At 36.9% G+C, this 18,820-nt stretch overlaps 1 protein-coding gene across 2 annotated transcripts in view; it reads left to right on the top strand.

Annotated features, from left to right (window-relative positions):
• LOC131435863 (IQ motif and SEC7 domain-containing protein 1) overlaps positions 1-18,820 on the top strand; it is a 215,131-nt gene that overhangs the window by 76,115 nt on the left and 120,196 nt on the right. For both annotated transcript variants that reach the window (XM_058604105.1, XM_058604104.1), the window contains exon 2: positions 349-1,531. In XM_058604105.1, coding sequence (XP_058460088.1) covers positions 882-1,531 — 650 coding nt within the window. In that variant the 5' untranslated portion in view covers positions 349-881. The remainder of the gene's footprint in view (positions 1-348; positions 1,532-18,820) is intronic.

Raw genomic sequence — 18,820 nt, 5'->3', positions numbered from 1 at the left:
AGGCTGTGATGAATCAGCCGGAATGATTGACAATTTTTTACAGATATACGTGATGACTTCATCATATGTTCACTGACATCACTACTTGCTAACAAACATTTTGTTTGTACGACCAACCTCTCCCACACAAATCTTATCGGGCCCATGGCTCAAAAACAGATTTACTTGCGAACATCTCTGACCTGAACTCTTTTTTCCGCTCATGAATGACACGTAGCGGCAATCCGGTATGATCAACGGTGGCACTTGCAGAAATGACTTTCAGAAGGTGTACAAAAAAAGCTCGTTCTCCGATCACATCGCTTATCCTTACATTTTCTCCTCGATTGTTGTTTTTTTTTTCTCTAGCAAGCGTTATCCTCCAATAGCTGCCTATCGAACCACCGAACGACCAAAAATAATAACCAAATCAAACTTACCGAAGCCGAAATCGAAATTCAACGAACACCGCAACCACCGAAACCGCAGCAACGTTAATCGACTTGCAGCGCCATATTCCGTTCCATTTTCATCCATCATCGGTCTTACGACTAGCGCCATTTACTAGAGTTAGTTCGTTTGTTAGTGGCCGTATTGTTTCGAAAGTATTATGCAGGGAAAATAGTAAAACAGCTGAAACCGTGCTTGGAATAGAAAATAAATGACTAATAACTAGTGCTTTATGTGTGAAAAAAAAGAGATGATCGTAACAAAGGAAAGTGATATTAAAAGTGAAATTGAAAAACGACCATAATTAATTAAACAATAAACCGAGAAAGGGGAATTCCGACCCTCACCCGACTTCGAGAGAACTATGTGGCTTCCACTGACTTGAACTTTGAATCGGAAAATAATAGCCTCGATTTGGTAGCGACTGCAAGAAGTTCGTTCTAAATCGGACAATGCTGGACCCGGAGTTGTACCACGGCGGAGGGAATGTCGGTGATCATCACCATCATTTCAAGAATCACCATCGTCACTACCACCCTCACAGCCATCATCATCATCATCATCAACATCAACACCATCACCAGCATCAGCAACATGGCAACACGAACGGAGGATCGTCGTCCGGTGATCGAAGATCATCCTCTCGATCCTCGTCACGGCAGCATCTTCATTCGGTTAGCGACGGCGAAAAGCTGCAGTACCAAAATGCGTTCAGTACGCCGAGTCCTGGCAGCTCGGAAAAATATTACCGGTACTATCCACATCAACACAGCAGCTACTACGATTTCAGCGAGAAGTTGGACAGCTTGAATGTCAAGTCGGAAAGTGGAAGTGATTCGAGGAAGAATGATAGCAACAACAACAGTAACCACAACCACCACCATCACAGCAACGGCCATAGTGCGAGTAGTGCCCCTAGCAATGGTAGTGACAATGGTAGTAGTGGAAGTAAGAAGAAAACCACCGTGGTTTATGTCGGTGATGGGAGAAGCCGGGTCAGACGGGTTGTGCGCACTCAAACGAGACACATTACGGTGGTCAGCTATTCCGGCAAGAAGAAGGAAACGGAGACGCACACCACTCATCATGCAACGGTTTTAAGGTAAGCTGGGTATGATTCTGTTTGCACTGAACTACGCTCAGCATAGACTTTGAATAAAACTCTGCTGCATCCCTTTTCATTTTACCGGCACTTGCGTAAATTGCGAATGTTATCAAAGGGCAATTTACAATCTTAGGAAAAGCACTATCGATCATCGGATGTCAAGAGAGGAATATCAGTTTATTTGGTACATTTTTCTTACTAAACTGGTGTGTTTTTCTTGGAGATTTGTTTAGCAGTAGCGGAGAAAACTGCTTTTGCATTATTCATCAATAGCTGTTTTTCTTAGATTATAGGTAGAACTTTAATATGAGTCGAAATATCGAGTTTTGATATAATAGTCGTATTTGAAATCCGAAACAATTAGTTTTGAACACCTTCTAGATCATGACATTTGCACTTGTCACAACAACTTATTAAAATATGATATTGATAAATGCTAACTAAAAATTGATAAGCACTAAAATACCTGTAATTCGTGATTCAATAAGTTTTAAAAGTCTAATAATGGTGGCCTTACAGTACATTTATTACAACTTCGAAGTTACGTAACCATCTAATTACATTTTTCAAGTAAAAAAGGAAATCTTAAACATCCTTTTAATGGAACCCATCATCATTTTGGTATTTTCAGCCCTTTAGCTAGCCAGCTTGGAACTGAACCTTCTCCAATTTTTCAGATACAGAATATTTCGACATAATTTCTAAAGCGTGTAAACAAACCACTGTCAAAAAATTTCGATTCCCAACATTAGAGGTGTGCTAGCGCGAGATGCGCATCAATTTACACTTTTTTCTTTTTTTTCAATAACTATTTATTGGAATATGAGTTAAAATTAAATTATTAAGATTTAAATTTGGTGTTCAGCCACAAGTGGTGACTTTGCAGCCCTATTATATACATGATTTGGTTATTACCATGAAGACATTATTTGCTTCCGCAATTCTGTGATTTTTGTGTAGGGAAAATTGTAAACCTACTTGTATTGTGTAATGAGGAATAGGAACCTATATACTAACTTACTAACTAATACAGAGAGCGAATCGATTCAATTGAAGATTGCATCGATTTTTGTCGGAATTTGCTTATAATATTATGTGACATTACATCTAATGGTTCTATATTTGTGAGTCTGTGTAACTCATTTGAACTAAACCAGGGAGGACGCTTCAAAATCATTTTCGGAATTTTATTCTGAATCCTTTGAAGCGTTTTCTTCCTGGGTGAACAACAACTTGACCAAATTGGTACTGCACTGTTCTGAAAATTTGTTTATAAATTAATGATTTGTATTTTTAGACAGCTTAGAATTTCTATTTATAAAAGGATATAAACATTTAATGTATTTATTGCACTTTGCCTGGATTCCTTCAATATGATCCTCGAAAGTGAGTTTTTTGTCATACGTTAAACCTAAGAATTTTGCTTGATCAGACCATGTCAATTCCAAGCCATTCAATTTGAAAATGTGATTATTGTTTGGTTTAAGAAAAGAAGCTATTGGCTTATGAGGAAAGCCAATTGCGTTTTTTCTGCATTTGGTTTAATTTTCCATTTTGACAGATTATCACTGAAAATATTTAAACTTCTTTGTAGGCGACTGCAGATCACTCTTAGATTTCTACCTGTGGCTAACAGACTTGTGTCGTCCCAGAATAGCGATTTTAGATAACTAACGGGTAGATTTGGAAAATCAGAAGTGAAAATATTATATAAGATTGGAGCTACGTTCGAACCCTGCGGAACACCTGCTCGTACGGGTAGCAATTCTGATAGCTAACCTGAAGAGTACGATCAGTTTAATAATTTTGATCAAATAAATAGAATTTACAGTTTCCAGTTCAGACGCTTTTGTTATTAAACCTTTGTGTCAAACACTGTTGAATGCTTTTTCTATGTCTAGAAGAGCAACTCCAGTGGATAACCCAGAAGATTTATTTGCATTTATCACGTTCACTACTCTTACAAGGTGATGAGTAGTTGAATGTTCATGACGAAATCCAAACTGCCCTGGTGAAAAAATTGAATTTATACCTTATGATTAAAAAAGAACCGGAATTTTATTAAAAAACGCAAAATTTCAATTTTTAATAAATTTATTTATTATCGCCTTCAAAGTACTCTCCTCATACGGCAATACATGCATGCCAACGATTGATCCAATTTTCCATACAAGTTTTATAGGCCGCCGAAGGTATGGCCTTTAGTTCACGCAGCGAATTCTCTTTTATGGTCTCTATGGTCTCAAAACGCGTTCCCCGCAATGATAATTTGAGTCTGGGGAAGAGGAAAAAGTCACACGAGGCCATATCTGGAGAGTACGGTCCTTGGTTGATGATATTGGTTGAATTTTTGGCCAAAAACTGCGACACAACCAACGCTGTGTGAGCCGAAACAAATGTGTGAAATTCAGCTTTTTTGACACCAGCCGAGAAGCCATGCGTTTCAAACCCAAAACATCAGTTAAAATGTGTTCGGCTGATCCATAAGAGATGCCCAACAACACAGCAATCTCTCTAATCGGTACAGAACGATTTTGCAACACGATTTGCTTCGCCGATTCAATGTTTTCTTCAGTAACAGATGTTGTTGGGCGGCCAGGGATCTCATCACGATCCAAGCTTGTACGACCACCTTTGAAGCGTTTATACCACTCGTATGCCTGTGTTTTTCCTAGACACGATTCACCAATGGCCTTTTCTAGCATTTTCAACGTTTCGAAACACTTAAATCCATTTGCAACACAAAATTTGATGCACGCACGTTGTTCTAAATTTTCATCCATTATAAAAATCGCCACACGAAAATTTTTCAACTTCTTTGTATAGACGCCAAACAAAAACTAATCGTACGATATGCGTCAAAATTTGACAGAATGTGTATAAAAGTGTTGCCAACGTTGAGAGAATAAAAGTTTACCGATTGGACAAGCGCGGGAATTTTAAAATGAAAATTCCGGTTCTTTTTCGATCATAAGGTATGAGACATCATTCTCAACAAGATATTTTTTTCAAAAAGTTTACTGATAGAAGACAGTAAACTAATTGGACTATAACTTGATGTTTCTGTTGGCTTTTTATCAGGTTTGAGGATAGGAAATATTTTAGCGTTTTCCATCTTTTTGGGAAGTAAAGAAAAACACTTGTTTAAAATTTTAACCAGGAGTCTCAAGGCAACATCGGGAAGAATCATGTTTTTAAGTTTCCTAATAATTGACTTATTTCATCAAAATTCGTCTCAATAATGTCAACTTGTGATAACACTTGTTTTGAAATATGATCATATTTCAGTGAGACTTCATTTTCAATAGGACTCACAACGATCAAATTAAAATTGTGGACACTCTCGAACTGCTGAGCAAGTTTTTGAGCTTTTTCGCCATTTGTAAGAAGTATTCGATTTCCTTTCTTGAGAGCAGGAATTGGTTTCTGAGGTTTCATAAGAACCTTAGAAAGATTCCAGAAAGGTTTAGAATATGGTTTAATTTGTTTAACTTCTTTAGCGAAATTTTCATTTCGCGAAAGAGTAAATCTATGTTTAATTTCGTTTTGTGAATCCTTAACTATGTTTTTCATAGCAGGATCACAAGAACGTTGATATTGTTGTCGACGAACATTCTTCAACCGAATGAGCAGTTGAAGATTGTCATCGATGATAGGAGAATTAAATTTAGTTTGAGCTTTGGGAACTGAAAGATTTCTATCTTCGATAATGTAATGATTCAAATTATCAATTGCTGTGTTGATGTCCGCAGAATTTTCCAAAATAATTTCATGATCCACAAGATTTTCAATGTGAGATCTGTAATCCAACCAAATAGCTCTATGATAGTTGAATATAGAAATAATTGGATTAATTATAGCTTCGTTGGAAAGTCTGAATGTTACAGGAAGATGATCTGAGTAAAAGTCAGCTTGTGTAATCGGTTCACTACAAATGTGACTTTGATGGGTTAGAACCAGATCAATTGTAGAAAGATTTTTCACGGAAGAGAAGCAAGTCGGATTACTGGGATGAAGAACTGTGAAGTAACCAGCTGAGAGTTGATTATGAAGTATTTTACCATTACTGTTATTTTGCCTACAATTCCACTGGACATGCTTTGCATTTGAGTCCCCTATTACGAAAAATTTCGGTCGATATCTTGTGAGTTTTTGCAAATCGCCTTTAAAGAAATTTAATTGTTCGCCGGTGCATTGGAATGGCAAATATGCTCCAGCGATGAAATAAATTCCATGAATGGTTTCAACTTCGATTCCCAAGCTTTCAATAACTTTAGTATTGAAAGAAGGTTAAAATTCGATGTGTAATTTGCCGTTGGACAAAAATGGCAACTCCACCACCCTTTACAGTAAACCTGTCAAATTGAAAACCAGATAATGTGGAATACTTTTCAATTTGACATTTGGTTTAAGAAAAGTTCCTGTCACAATGGCAATATGAATTTTGTGAACTTTGAGAAAATTTAAAATTCATCTTCACTCGATTTTAAAGATCGAGCATTCTAATTTAAAATATTCAAATAATTATTTAACATTAAATTTTAAATCCATTATAATATTATTTGCAAATTGATCTTGTAGGTAGATAATTTTATTTTCCGTTATGTCGCTAAATCGACTTCGTTTCAAGAAGCGAATGGCATTGAAGGAATATTGGTAGGTACATGTCTACCTGTTACACTAGCGTAACTGCCATTAAAAGAAGATGACTTGGCCGATCTATCTATTAAAAAATTGTTTTCGTTAGAATATGAACTGGAAGGAGTTCCTGTGTTTTGATTGTTTACATTAGAAGAATTAAGTGGTAGTTGTCTACCTGTTACCAAAGCTTAACTGTCATTAGAAGAAGATGATGATGAGGTCGATCTACCGGCCAATAAATTATTTTCGTTAGAAGACGAATTGGAGGGCGTACCTGTTTGTTGTTTTAAATTCGAAGAAATAAGGGTCCGTTCATAAACCACGTATCGTAATAGGGGACTTAAATGCTTAGCATGTCCAGTGAAATTGTGGGCAAAATAACAGTAATGGTAAAATACTTCATAATCAACTCTCAGCTGGTTACTTCACAGTTCTTCATCCCAGTAATCCGACTTGCTTCTCTTCCGTCAAAAATCCTACAATTGATCTGGTTCTAACAGATCGAAGTCACATTTGTACTGAATCGATTACACAAGGACTTTTACTCAGATCATCTTCCTGTAACATTCAGTCTTTCCAACGAATTGGTTTGAATACAGATCTCACATTGAAAATCATGTGGATCATGAAATTAACTGGTATTTTTAACCCCCCTTCCCCTCGTAGACTTTCGTAGGCTTTCCGATTACCACCCCCCCCCCACCCCTCTAGGAAATTTACGTAGACTTTTCTTTGTCACAAAACAATTTTTCAAATCATTTTTCAGTGAAAGGTTACTAAGTCTTCAATCACTGATAGATTTTTATAGTTCACATTCTATGTAAACAACCGTACGTGGGCATACAATTTTTGGACTAGGAACGATAACATAGTGAGTTAACACACCGTTTTAATGTCTTTGTAATATCTTTCATAACCAATAAACTTACAGTTTCCCTTGAAAAAGACCATAACCAGTGGTCGAAACATCGGGCAGTATATAACAGCCGCTCTTATTTAACATACCGGTAAACCAGAAACCACAATTATTGCAAATTAAAATCAACAGACTTCCTCGCGATTTGGTATTTTCATAATTAATTTATTTTTCTTATTCGTGATCGGCTATAGATGAGTGATAAATTTTGATCATTGTGTCACCCTACTAACATCGGTCCTTTACCGATTTCTAAAATTCTCTGGACATTTCACTCGTCAGAACGCTCATGGATTGCAGAAGCAATTGACATTATCTTCATTTCTCCTTTCACTGCTTGATTACGATGTTACTAAATAATAATCGGAAAACATAAAAATTGAAGTTTATTCATTTACTGCAATAAACCTAAAGTCCGATGACTTTTTGCAAAGAATAATGAGCTTTTTCAATTTATGTTTTTGTACTTTCTTTTATTTTTTTTCTTCAAAAGGGAATAGAAGAATGAATGAACAAACAATAGAGTCGCCTGTCTTTAAGTATACTTCTACTTGATCATAGAACTACGGAGTATCTCATTTGATAATCACTTTCACAGTACAGATTACAGTCGACGATGTTTTTAGTCAGTCTGTCAAGGTTATTCGACGTGACAAATTGCAATTCTGCTCTCAAGCATCATGTATTTTGTTGAATACGCAATGTCAACTGTCTTTTTGATCAATCGAAGGAAACGCGCGGCCGGTTAATAAAACTAAGCAAATTGCTTGAAAAATTAAAAAAAAATGAGACTACGTCAAGGAGAAGACGCCTAGAACAATGTGCCAATCACACATTAACACATGGGGCACAGCATGACACACTTAGACTCACAGTATATGACGTGTTTTTTTAGAGGCACAATATAGTTTGTGTTAAGCGACTCTCCCCTTGGACTACGTAGACTTTAGGCAAACCCCTTCCCCCCCGTCCCCCTCGATCCAGAGTGTTCATGATCCGAGAACTTTTAATCATGGTGTATTATCATAACATGAAAATACACTCTTTTCCCCAAAACATGAATCGTTTTGCTCTTGATTTTTTGTTACTACAAAACGATAAATCTTTATATCATTGAATTTTGGAATTTTCATTAAATAGGGCTGATGTGCGGGTATTTTGCATGTGGGACAGCCAAGAGCTCATTATTCCATTGAAAAGGAGGAATATTAAATAATTGTTATTACCGAATCAGTTACCGCTTTTGAAGAAAATAAACTCCATTTAATTCCACTTTATTCAAATTTCTTTACTATTACGTTGCCAATGTCACAAAATAGTAATAGACACAGATACTATGTTAGTATTTTGATTTTTTTTTCAACCATCAACATTATATTTAGTTTTCAGGTTGTTGGAAGGAAAGTCATACTACTAAATTTGATTTCGTATCTTTAAAATGACATCTTTCCTAAGAACAGCTTCACAATTGGAACCATATCGAATAAAAATAAATGAACATGTCACCAGCATTGGTGATGTAGATGATAATTGTTCCCAACCCAGACGAAAAACTTCTTGGGCCGATGTAACGGTAATGGTAAAAATCGATAATTATCATTTATTTTATCTGACTCCGAATGTTATCATGCTGTCGACTTCGACATCTTTTGCACATTTCTTGACAAGGCAAACCACTCACAATTAACGAGTAAAAATGTATTAACAGGATGGTTCCGACGAAAACGGAGCGCGGAAGCGACCATCAGTGACAGTACACGTGAAAACCTTGAAAAGTCGATTGACGATAGCTCATTCGGAACCTATGCGTGAACTTGACCTTTACAGCTCGGACACCTCACCGATTGGGATCTTTGCTGTCGTAGTATTATTTTGTTTTTTGGTAATGTTCCATGACCGAGTGAAAACTAACAACAGTTCAACATCAGCCAACGGCATGAAACGTGTTTTTAACACTTGGCATGTTTTTGGCGCCTCTGCATTCGAACACCAAACCGTTTTCCTCAATGCACATTCATCAGTCAGACTGAGGGGGTGAGAGAAGGGCGGTAGTCGGTTCGCTGTCGGTGGTTTTTCTTTCGGTAGCTTCATGAAAAATGCATCAATCAGCAGCAAAAACAAACAATCAAAACATCACAATGAACACACTCTTCGGGTTGTAAATTGCATTTTATTTCTTGGGGAAATTTGTTCAGGAAAATGTATGGTGTTTGCTATCGATTGACTGCGCTGAGTTAGTTTGATGGCGCTAAATTTAAGCTGCATTTTGAATATGCTATTAAAGAACTAAAACAGTGCTGTTTCATAAATTCATGATTCCCCAACAAATTAAGTCCTTAACAACCTCAAATCCTTTAGCGTGATTTGAGTTACTTTTGTCAATCGTAACCGTTTTTGTCATTTTCGACTAAAACTAGTAGATTCAGCTTTATTTTTTTACACAAACAGAATCCCACCTCTCATGTGCTCCGATGTCAGAACTTTGTCTCCGAAAATTTATTCCAATCGTAATGCTTGTCCAGTACAATGAATGAATTGTCCGGCTTTTTGCAGCAACAGTGGGACTATAAAATTTAACCCCAAATCATCAAAGCAGCAATCGTTTCAGTAAACTTTAGCACCACGGTGTTAATCGGCTGACCTTTAGAGCTAGATTTTATTGGCAAATTTTCCCATTCGAAACGGTCTGCCATCGTTATTTCAACAAAGTGCCTCCCCCTCCCTAGACACCGATAAATTGTTAGCCCTACGGCACCGGACCGTACTCGATTCTTTAGCCAATAGACAGAAACTACTAAACCGGATTACAAGAGACGGGTACGTAGCGGATCGTGAGAACTGTGCTAACGTTGCAGTTGTTGCCTCTGTAGGAAAAGCCATTCTATTTTTAGAGCCTCCATATCAGTAGCAACCAGCAGCCTCAGTTCGACTACTGCTGACTGGAACCTGTCTGTTAGTGGCTTGTGTTGCAACCGCACTAACCTCAGTGCGGCTGTTGCAAGTCTCCGTCGTTCATTATCGCACCGCGGTTGGCTTTGCTGGTGATCAGTTCCACTTGTAGTTGTGCTTCAAATAAAAGTGAAGTTGTTAGACGGGTTACGTTTTTGTGTTGGTTCTTTTTTCTCAGCCGGCTAGGTTTATTGCCAATTGCAGCATTCAAACGGGTTGAGTTTTGCGATCGCACTCTGAACACCGCGCTGCTGGGTACGGTGAGAGAATTCAACTGTTGACAGATTTTTGGATTGGTGTATTGTGCGAATTTTATGGACACTAGATGTTTCAAGTAAACGACAGGTTTTAGGTCGCGATTGCAGATGCAGATACTGATTAGTTGGGTTCCTAGAGATCATAACAGTAAATGTGGCATCCAATAGACATGGTAAGAGCAGTCGGAATCTACAAATAAATAACAGAAATATCACATTTTAGCTCTGGCAGACGGATTGGCTCTAATGCCAAGCGTTGTGGAGTCTATCGTCATCGGAATTTGTTAAAAAAAATTAACATTGGAATGGATATCGCTTTAATTTATCGTACAAACGCTTTAAGTATTCGTAGTTTAACCAATTTCTTTTTTTATAGATTACCTCTCGAATTATTTAAATGCCATTTCACAAACGATTTTTTGATTTTCGATTTGTCTATCGTTCGATTGGTTTACTTTCTATAATTCTGAACCTTTACAATGGCTTTTAAACGTGGGAAAGTCACTCTTCGGGTCATCTGATGCAATTTTGTTGCATCTGTTGCATGTTGGTTTTCATCCAATAATGCCCGTGTTTCTGCTTCTACTGCTTTTTTCCTCTGTGTTTTTGTTGTGTGGAATAATCGTAGAATGTTTGTAAAAATAAAATTACACAAATAGGTTACGGAGTTTTTTGTCCGTAGCGACAAATTGCTTGTAAATCAGAAATTTTTAGTGAACTTAATAAAAACCATTTTATAATCTGCCACAATATCTCCTCGTAACGCTATTGCTATACCTTGCTTTTGCTCGGAACGCTATCGTTGTCAATCAGTATGCATCCTGGATAACTCTTATATCAGTGACACAGGATGAATTTCAGTCTGCGCTGCTTCGCCGTACTTAATCAGATTTCTTTCTGGAACAAGTTCCCACATGTATCAGAGTAGCTTAGTCGGTAAAGTATCTTCTCGGCAGCAATGCTATTTGCATCTTACTCATTTTGCTTTTACTAGCTATGTCTTCGCTAATGCCTTAAACCAAAAAGGAAGTTACATGTTTATGGCCCTAAGCACATAGCAGTCATTTACTGGCTTTGGTACCTCAAAGGTACCGGTTTGTGTCAAGTGCGCATGTCTAATGTTGAAATTGTACCACGATGAAAAGTAAAAATATATAGAATTATTTGAGTATAGGGTTAACACTTCACCTAATAAGTAGTGTGACTTATACACAGATGACACTATCATTGTCAAATCCATATGACGTTTATAAGATAGCAAGTTTCAAAAAAATATGTGTGAAATTTCATAACATTTCGATCAGTCAGAAAAAAGTGACATCCACAAGGGAAGCTACTTTTGTCATGGGGAAAAATGCACCTTCTAAGAAAATGTAGCTATATATTAACTATAGAGAATAACAGGGAAGAGTTTCATGCATCTGCAATCTTCCGTAATCAATATTTCTCAAAATTACGTACAAATACTCGCTGAATACAAATAAAAAATAATAAAAAATACATGAAATATCCTCTTTTTTAAAACCCTTAAAAATTGTCTATTGAAATATATGTGGGGCTTAACGCCCAATCGTGGAAAACATGAAAAACATACATTCTAAATTACGCGAAGTGACGATTTTCTGAACAAAGTGGCAGGATGATCTTAAACAACGGGTAAGCATCCATCAAAACAAAACGGATTAAAGCTCATGACAACCACGGGGCAATAAGCACTCTCATAAAGCTTATTCTTCTTCTTTAATGAAAACTTTAGACTTTTCGTTGCCGAAATATTTGCCCGGTGGAAGATTGTTCACTATTATTCATTAAATTGATAACTTATGGATAATTGTTGTAAGCGAATTCTTGAGCATTTTGCCTCACACAATTCGGGTCGTTTTGCCCTCAAAAATATGAGACGATAAATTTGATGATTTTTCTATAAAATTGCAAATACATCGTCTGTATTAGAACTAATTTTAGAAAACCCGCATGATTGGCAAAGAAGTTCACTGATTACATTATTAAAATCGTCTTCATCACCCAAGAAAATTACTATGGAACGAACATCAAAAATTACTTATAAAAGAGACATAATTGTTTTTTTTAATATTTCCAGATATGATTGAACCATCGCTACCAAAATTTTATAGTAATCTGTTGTTATGGCGGACTTTCAGTTTCATTAAAATTTCAGTGAAAAAAATTGGTAACTTTTGAGAAAAGCAATAGGTGCATTACGCCTCGGGGGTGCGTTTTACCCCATCTTCCCCTAATTATGACATCGAAAAGAACCTTTTGTTATTGGTTTGCTGAGTTTAAACGTGGCCGTACAATGATGGCGAACACTCTGGTTGAGGTGGTTACTCTAAGAAACATAAAAAAAGTTCAGAAATTGGTTATTTCCAATCGTAAATTGAACTTGCATGAGATAGTTGAGGTCGTACAGATATCAGAAGGCAGTCTGTTTACAATTATGCATGAACATTTGATTATGAGAAAGCTAGGAGCTCGTTTTCACATCTCATCCAAGTCAGTCGATGAAACAAAACCGCTTACGAAAGAAACCAAGTACAGTATTGTGTAGTGAATAATAGAACGACCTCGAAAATGAGTGAACCAAACGAACAAAAGCTACCGCTGACACGATTGAATACAATTGTTGTTGACTTCAGGCAGTGCAAAATTCGACCTTCGATACGAGAACTTGAAGGTTTGCTTAAGGAGCAAATGCATCTTGACATTAAACGTGTGCATTTACTTCAATGCAATAAGACCAATAATGTTGTTTACATCTAGTTTTATAAAGAGTTGGATGCAATTCAATTCGCAAAAGACAATAACAATGTGCACAATGTGGAGCACGAGAACATTAAGTACAACATTCCATTATATATGGATGATAGTGCTATAGAAGCGCGTGTGCATGATCTTCCCTCAAGCGTCACCGATTCATATATTCGCAAAACTATGTCCCAATACGGAGAGATTCTCTCTATCGAAAAAGAAAAGTGGAAAATTTTTTTCCCCGGTATTCTAAATGGCGTACGTTTATTACGCATACACTTGAAGAAGCCTACACCTTATTATGTGATTTTCGGTCAGGATACAAGAATTCCGTGCAAATCACTTATTACCTATGACAATCAGATAGCCACATGTCAATATTGCTAAAAAGCTGTTCACTACGGTAAGCCATTTGATAAACCGGACAAGGAGACAACTATACCAAAGGACAACGGTGCTTCCTTCACACCAACCCCAAGCAACACCAGTACACCTGTGACAGTCACCAACAACAGTGAAGTATCGCCTTCAACGAAACCATCCAACGTATCCCCTATAGAACAAAGTACACCAACTGCAGTTAACAGCTTACCATCCAAGCAACCAGCAACTGCAAACAATGTACAACAAGGCGCATCTACAGCTACTAGCAACGAAATCAACAACATTACCACGGCAATGGATGACGAGACGAATCACGAACAAACTGCTCCTCAATCCTCGCAGGAGGAAAATGTAAGCTCCTCTCCCCCTAGAAAAGGGTGACAACGAGATCCAATACAAAAAAAAATTTTAGCTAAAAACTCAAACGTGGCTCAATCGTCCACGTAAAGCTTATACGCAAATAGGCCTGAATAAAAAATATCTTATAAAAATAAAATATGAGAAAGCTTTTTCAACAGTGACAACCCCGTTTACTCACAGTCGATCAAAAACAAAAACGAGTTGATGATTAAGAGCAGTGTTTGGCCATGTTTACAAGTAATAATTCAGAATTTTCGTCGCGACGATATGTGACAATGGATGAAACACGTATCCATCACTTCATTCCGGAATCAAAACGATCGTCATCTGAGTGGACTATAGCCTGCGAACCTTGTCAGAAGCACCCAAAGGCTGGAATGATTATGACCTCAGTATTTTTGGATGCACATGGTATAATCTTCATTGACTGTCTTGAGAAAGTAAAAAGTTCACTAGCGAATACTACATAATGTTGAAAGATAATTTGAATTCAAACATCAAGAAAATACGACCTCATATGTCGGAGAGCAAACCTATGTTTCATCAAGCCAATGCACAGATTCACAAATCGATGGCAACAATGGTTGAGTTGAACGAATTACATTTCGAATTGCTTCTCCACGTACCGTATATTTCGGATCTGGTCTCCAGTGACTACTGGCTATTCGCTGATCGCAAGCAATTGCTAAACGTGAAACCTATTTTGAGGCAAAACACAATTCCTTCTACAAGCATTCTGAATATTATGCGTTGAAGATAGAAAAACTTCAGAGGAAATATTTTTCAACATAAATGATATTTCAGAAAAAGCTATAAATTTGCGAATCAAAACTAAATATCGCAATTATGTTCTTTTAAAAGCGTTCAGTTTGTAAATTTCCTCCAATATTGTTTTCTCATGCATCGAATGATTCCGTACTGTATGATTTTTTAATCGAATAAATGACGGAAACTATTGAACACGAAACCATCTATTTCAACAGCCGGACCACGTTTCCTTGACGAGGCTAGAATCCGGGAAACCGTTTATTCAGCACGCTATGCCTTGCAAGTGTAAATTGGAAACTCATGCTACCTAGACCTGGCTGAGTCATCGTGCCTAGAACTGAACAGACCTTGGTACCCGCGATTGGAGCCAAGCGTATCGTGCACTTACTTGACTGTGTGCTACAACAAAACAGCACAGATTACAGCTTCATGATTTGTTTTTTTTTCTATTTGCTTCAAATTCAAATGCAAATTCACACACCGCTTTACCCGAGGCGATGTGAAAATGATTCTTTAGAACTGGGTTAGAAGATGTAGGGAAACAGCGAAAAAAAAAACCGGTTCAGCTGAACTTCTTCAACAGAATCAACCCGACTACCTGGCGAGGAATCTTACATTGAAAAGTTATAACCATAGAATTACGCACAGATGAGATCGGGAGGTAAAATAATGAATGATAATTGGCCCGAGTCCAAGTACTGGAACTAGTTAATAGAAATGTCTAAACTTTCAACGGCTAAGAAAACACACTTCATATCGATTCCAGATAAAACAATCTTTTCTGAATTTTCCTATCAAGGTCATTGGAAACTAAAAAAAATTGGTTAGCTCTAGTATATTTTCCTTCCATAGAATCTAACGTACTCCTGGAAGGTCATTCAAACTTACAACTGAACGCTTAGAAGCCGTAAAATACAATTTAGTGAATTATTATTTGCCGTCCCTCTCGTGTTCATCGTGAACCCCATATGTTTGATGCAACATCAGCGTGAAAACTCAAGTTAATCCGAAATCTCCACGAGTTGACACCGCACAGCTCACAACTAGCTCCGATCCACGTGATCAAGCAGCACACCTGACAACATCGCCTTCAGTAGTCTCAACCGAATCCGTTGTGTCATTGCTTGATTATTGCAATATGATCGTCGCCAGCAAAATTGAAAAAAAAACAAGACTCACTTAAAACAACACGGCTCTAAATCTTTGAAGGTTGTTCGTTAATGACTGAAAGCTCAGCGCAACATAAAATGCCACACTTCCGCCCGCCGAGTGAATGTAACTCCAAGCAAGCAAAGCCCCTCACCAATGGGCGTAAAATCAATCCAATCGTGGCCCCCAACATTAGCTTAGTTGTGCTCACGATCGGCACAACGTCGACGTCGATCATTCTGTCAGTCCAGCGCTAATTGTGCCCTTCGAAACCTGAAGCCCGAATGTGTTTCGGTTGACACGATCCGGCTTATTTCCGCCCGCAGTGCTACGATATGATTGCAGTTTTGTCCTACCGTCTGCAAGGTGGTCTCGACGAAGTCAGGCTGGCAGGGGTTTTAGTTTGGTCGCTTTCATTCGTCGCCAGGTGTAGATTCGAAAGTGGACACTAATTAATTGATTTCAGTAAGTCTCGCTGTGATGTGCATTTCGATCGTTGTCTTTTTTTGGCGACTTTTGTAATATGATTTAATGTAACCGACTCGAATCTACCGATTGTTCATAGACATTTGCCAACTGTTCCGTCCTTCGGTTGCTAACATTCAATGTCAACAGTTCGTTTCCATTTGCTGTTATAAAATCCTACAATTGAATAAGCTTTCGAATTTTGCTCGGAATGTGCGTAGAACAGAATAAATTAAATTACAGCATCACCTGCACGCTCTTCCAAATCAATTTCACTTTCACTGCCAACACGAAACCCGAATAAAATTTCATAAAGCAAGAGAAAAGTGAAACAAGAGAAAAAACCAAATAAAACATTGAGTCATCATCTTTACACGCAGAGGTAAATGTGGAAAGGAAAACTTCTTCCCTATTACCACCCCGCAGCAATGTCGGAACCAAGCCAAATCAAGCGTACCACTTGAATCTGCGGGCAGCGCACCAGCAACAGCATTTAATTGGAAGAAAATACCGCCAAACCAACTCATATAGCACCGTCGAATTCAGGTTCCCATCGGATTGATGGCCGCCATCGATGAAACCGAAAGTGAGATGATGAGATCGGATGCTGTAAGATTGCCGTACGGAACCGGCGCCCAATCGATGATAATGGTAAGATTTAGAGGCATTCAACAATGTATAAGGAAGTTGGAATTTCATACCCGACTCAATCAACTGTGTGGTTCAATATGCCGGATAGATACTATCATTCGAGTGTTCCCATTAAGCTGCCTCTTGTCTAGATTTGTTTCGATTGATGATTTTTCAATATTGAGACGTTAAAAGATGGTGATCATGACTCTTTACTCTTTACTCTTTACTCTTTACTCTTTACTCTTTACTCTTTACTCTTTACTCTTTACTCTTTACTCTTTACTCTTTACTCTTTACTCTTTACTCTTTACTCTTTACTCTTTACTCTTTACTCTTTACTCTTTACTCTTTACTCTTTACTCTTTACTCTTTACTCTTTACTCTTTACTCTTTACTCTTTACTCTTTACTCTTTACTCTTTACTCTTTACTCTTTACTCTTTACTCTTTACTCTTTACTCTTTACTCTTTACTCTTTACTCTTTACTCTTTACTCTTTACTCTTTACTCTTTACTCTTTACTCTTTACTCTTTACTCTTTACTCTTTACTCTTTACTCTTTACTCTTTACTCTTTACTCTTTACTCTTTACTCTTTACTCTTTACTCTTTACTCTTTACTCTTTATTCTTTACTCTTTACTCTTTACTCTTTACTCTTTACTCTTTACTCTTTACTCTTTACTCTTTACTCTTTACTCTTTACTCTTTACTCTTTACTCTTTACTCTTTACTCTTTACTCTTTACTCTTTACTCTTTACTCTTTACTCTTTACTCTTTACTCTTTACTCTTTACTCTTTACTCTTTACTCTTTACTCTTTACTCTTTACTCTTTACTCTTTACTCTTTACTCTTTACTCTTTACTCTTTACTCTTTACTCTTTACTCTTTACTCTTTACTCTTTACTCTTTACTCTTTACTCTTTACTCTTTACTCTTTACGCTTTTTTACACTTTACTCTTGACTCTTTAATCTTTACTATTTAATAATGAGTAAATGCTGAACAATAATTACTAACAAACAGTAAATAAACACCAGCATTCATTTATTAATCTGAATGTGCTCATCAGTGTTTATTCGCCATTCTTTACTAGTTGCTATGTACTCGTCCTCGTCGTCTTTGTTATTCTGTGTTCGTAAATCTTTACTTACCAATCACCACTTGTAATTTTTTACTCGATTTTTATTCTTCTTCGATTTTTATTTTGCAATTCTATTCTCACCATGCTTCACCCGTCTATTATTGGTCATTCTTTACTAGGAGTAGTTTGTACGTCATTCATTATTCTTGACTAATGACTCACCGTTCCTATGTCTACTATATTATTTTTTCCCCTTTTCAGATAACTTTTCATTGCGTACGCTTCATGTTTTACTTTTCATTAGTTATTCATCTCATTTGACAGTGCTTAATCCTTTTTTTTTTCAACTGGAGAACGGAACGTTTCTTCAGCCTGTGTTGTCCCAATTGCTACTAGGTTGCCAGGAACTGTGACATCTCACATAAACTCCAGAGCCGACCCCCAAAATGTTCCTATTTTTCGCTATGCTATTTTGTTTATTTTGTTAATTTCACCTTTTTCTTTTTCTTTCTGCGGGTACTAGTCTGGTACTTCTGTTTAATTGTGTCTTTTAAATTAGTTTTACTTCTATGTTCATTCTCTACTTCTTCTTTCTATTTATTTGTCTCGGTATTTGCTTTATTCTTTTTTATGTTTTATACGTTTATCTTTCAAATTCAGTTTTTATTCTTGCTTTTTACTTCTATTACTTTGTTATTCAACAGTACTCCACTAAAATTTTCAAACTATTATTTCGTTTTGTTTTAGTTTTTGTTTGTTGCTTCTCGGGTTTCTATTAAGTTTCTTGTTACAGTTTGCTAAAAAAAGCTTCCTAATTTTGTCTGTACTGAATTCATCGCGTATGTCGTCCGACCAACTTTTATTTTCCATTAAAGGTCCCAAACAATTAAAGCAATAGTCAGAAATTTTTGAT

This window comes from Malaya genurostris, chromosome 3 (genome assembly GCF_030247185.1).
Source record: "Malaya genurostris strain Urasoe2022 chromosome 3, Malgen_1.1, whole genome shotgun sequence".
NCBI lineage: Eukaryota > Metazoa > Arthropoda > Insecta > Diptera > Culicidae > Malaya > Malaya genurostris.
The sequence above is the reverse complement of the archived record's forward strand: the minus strand, read 5'-3'. Positions and strand labels throughout refer to the sequence as shown.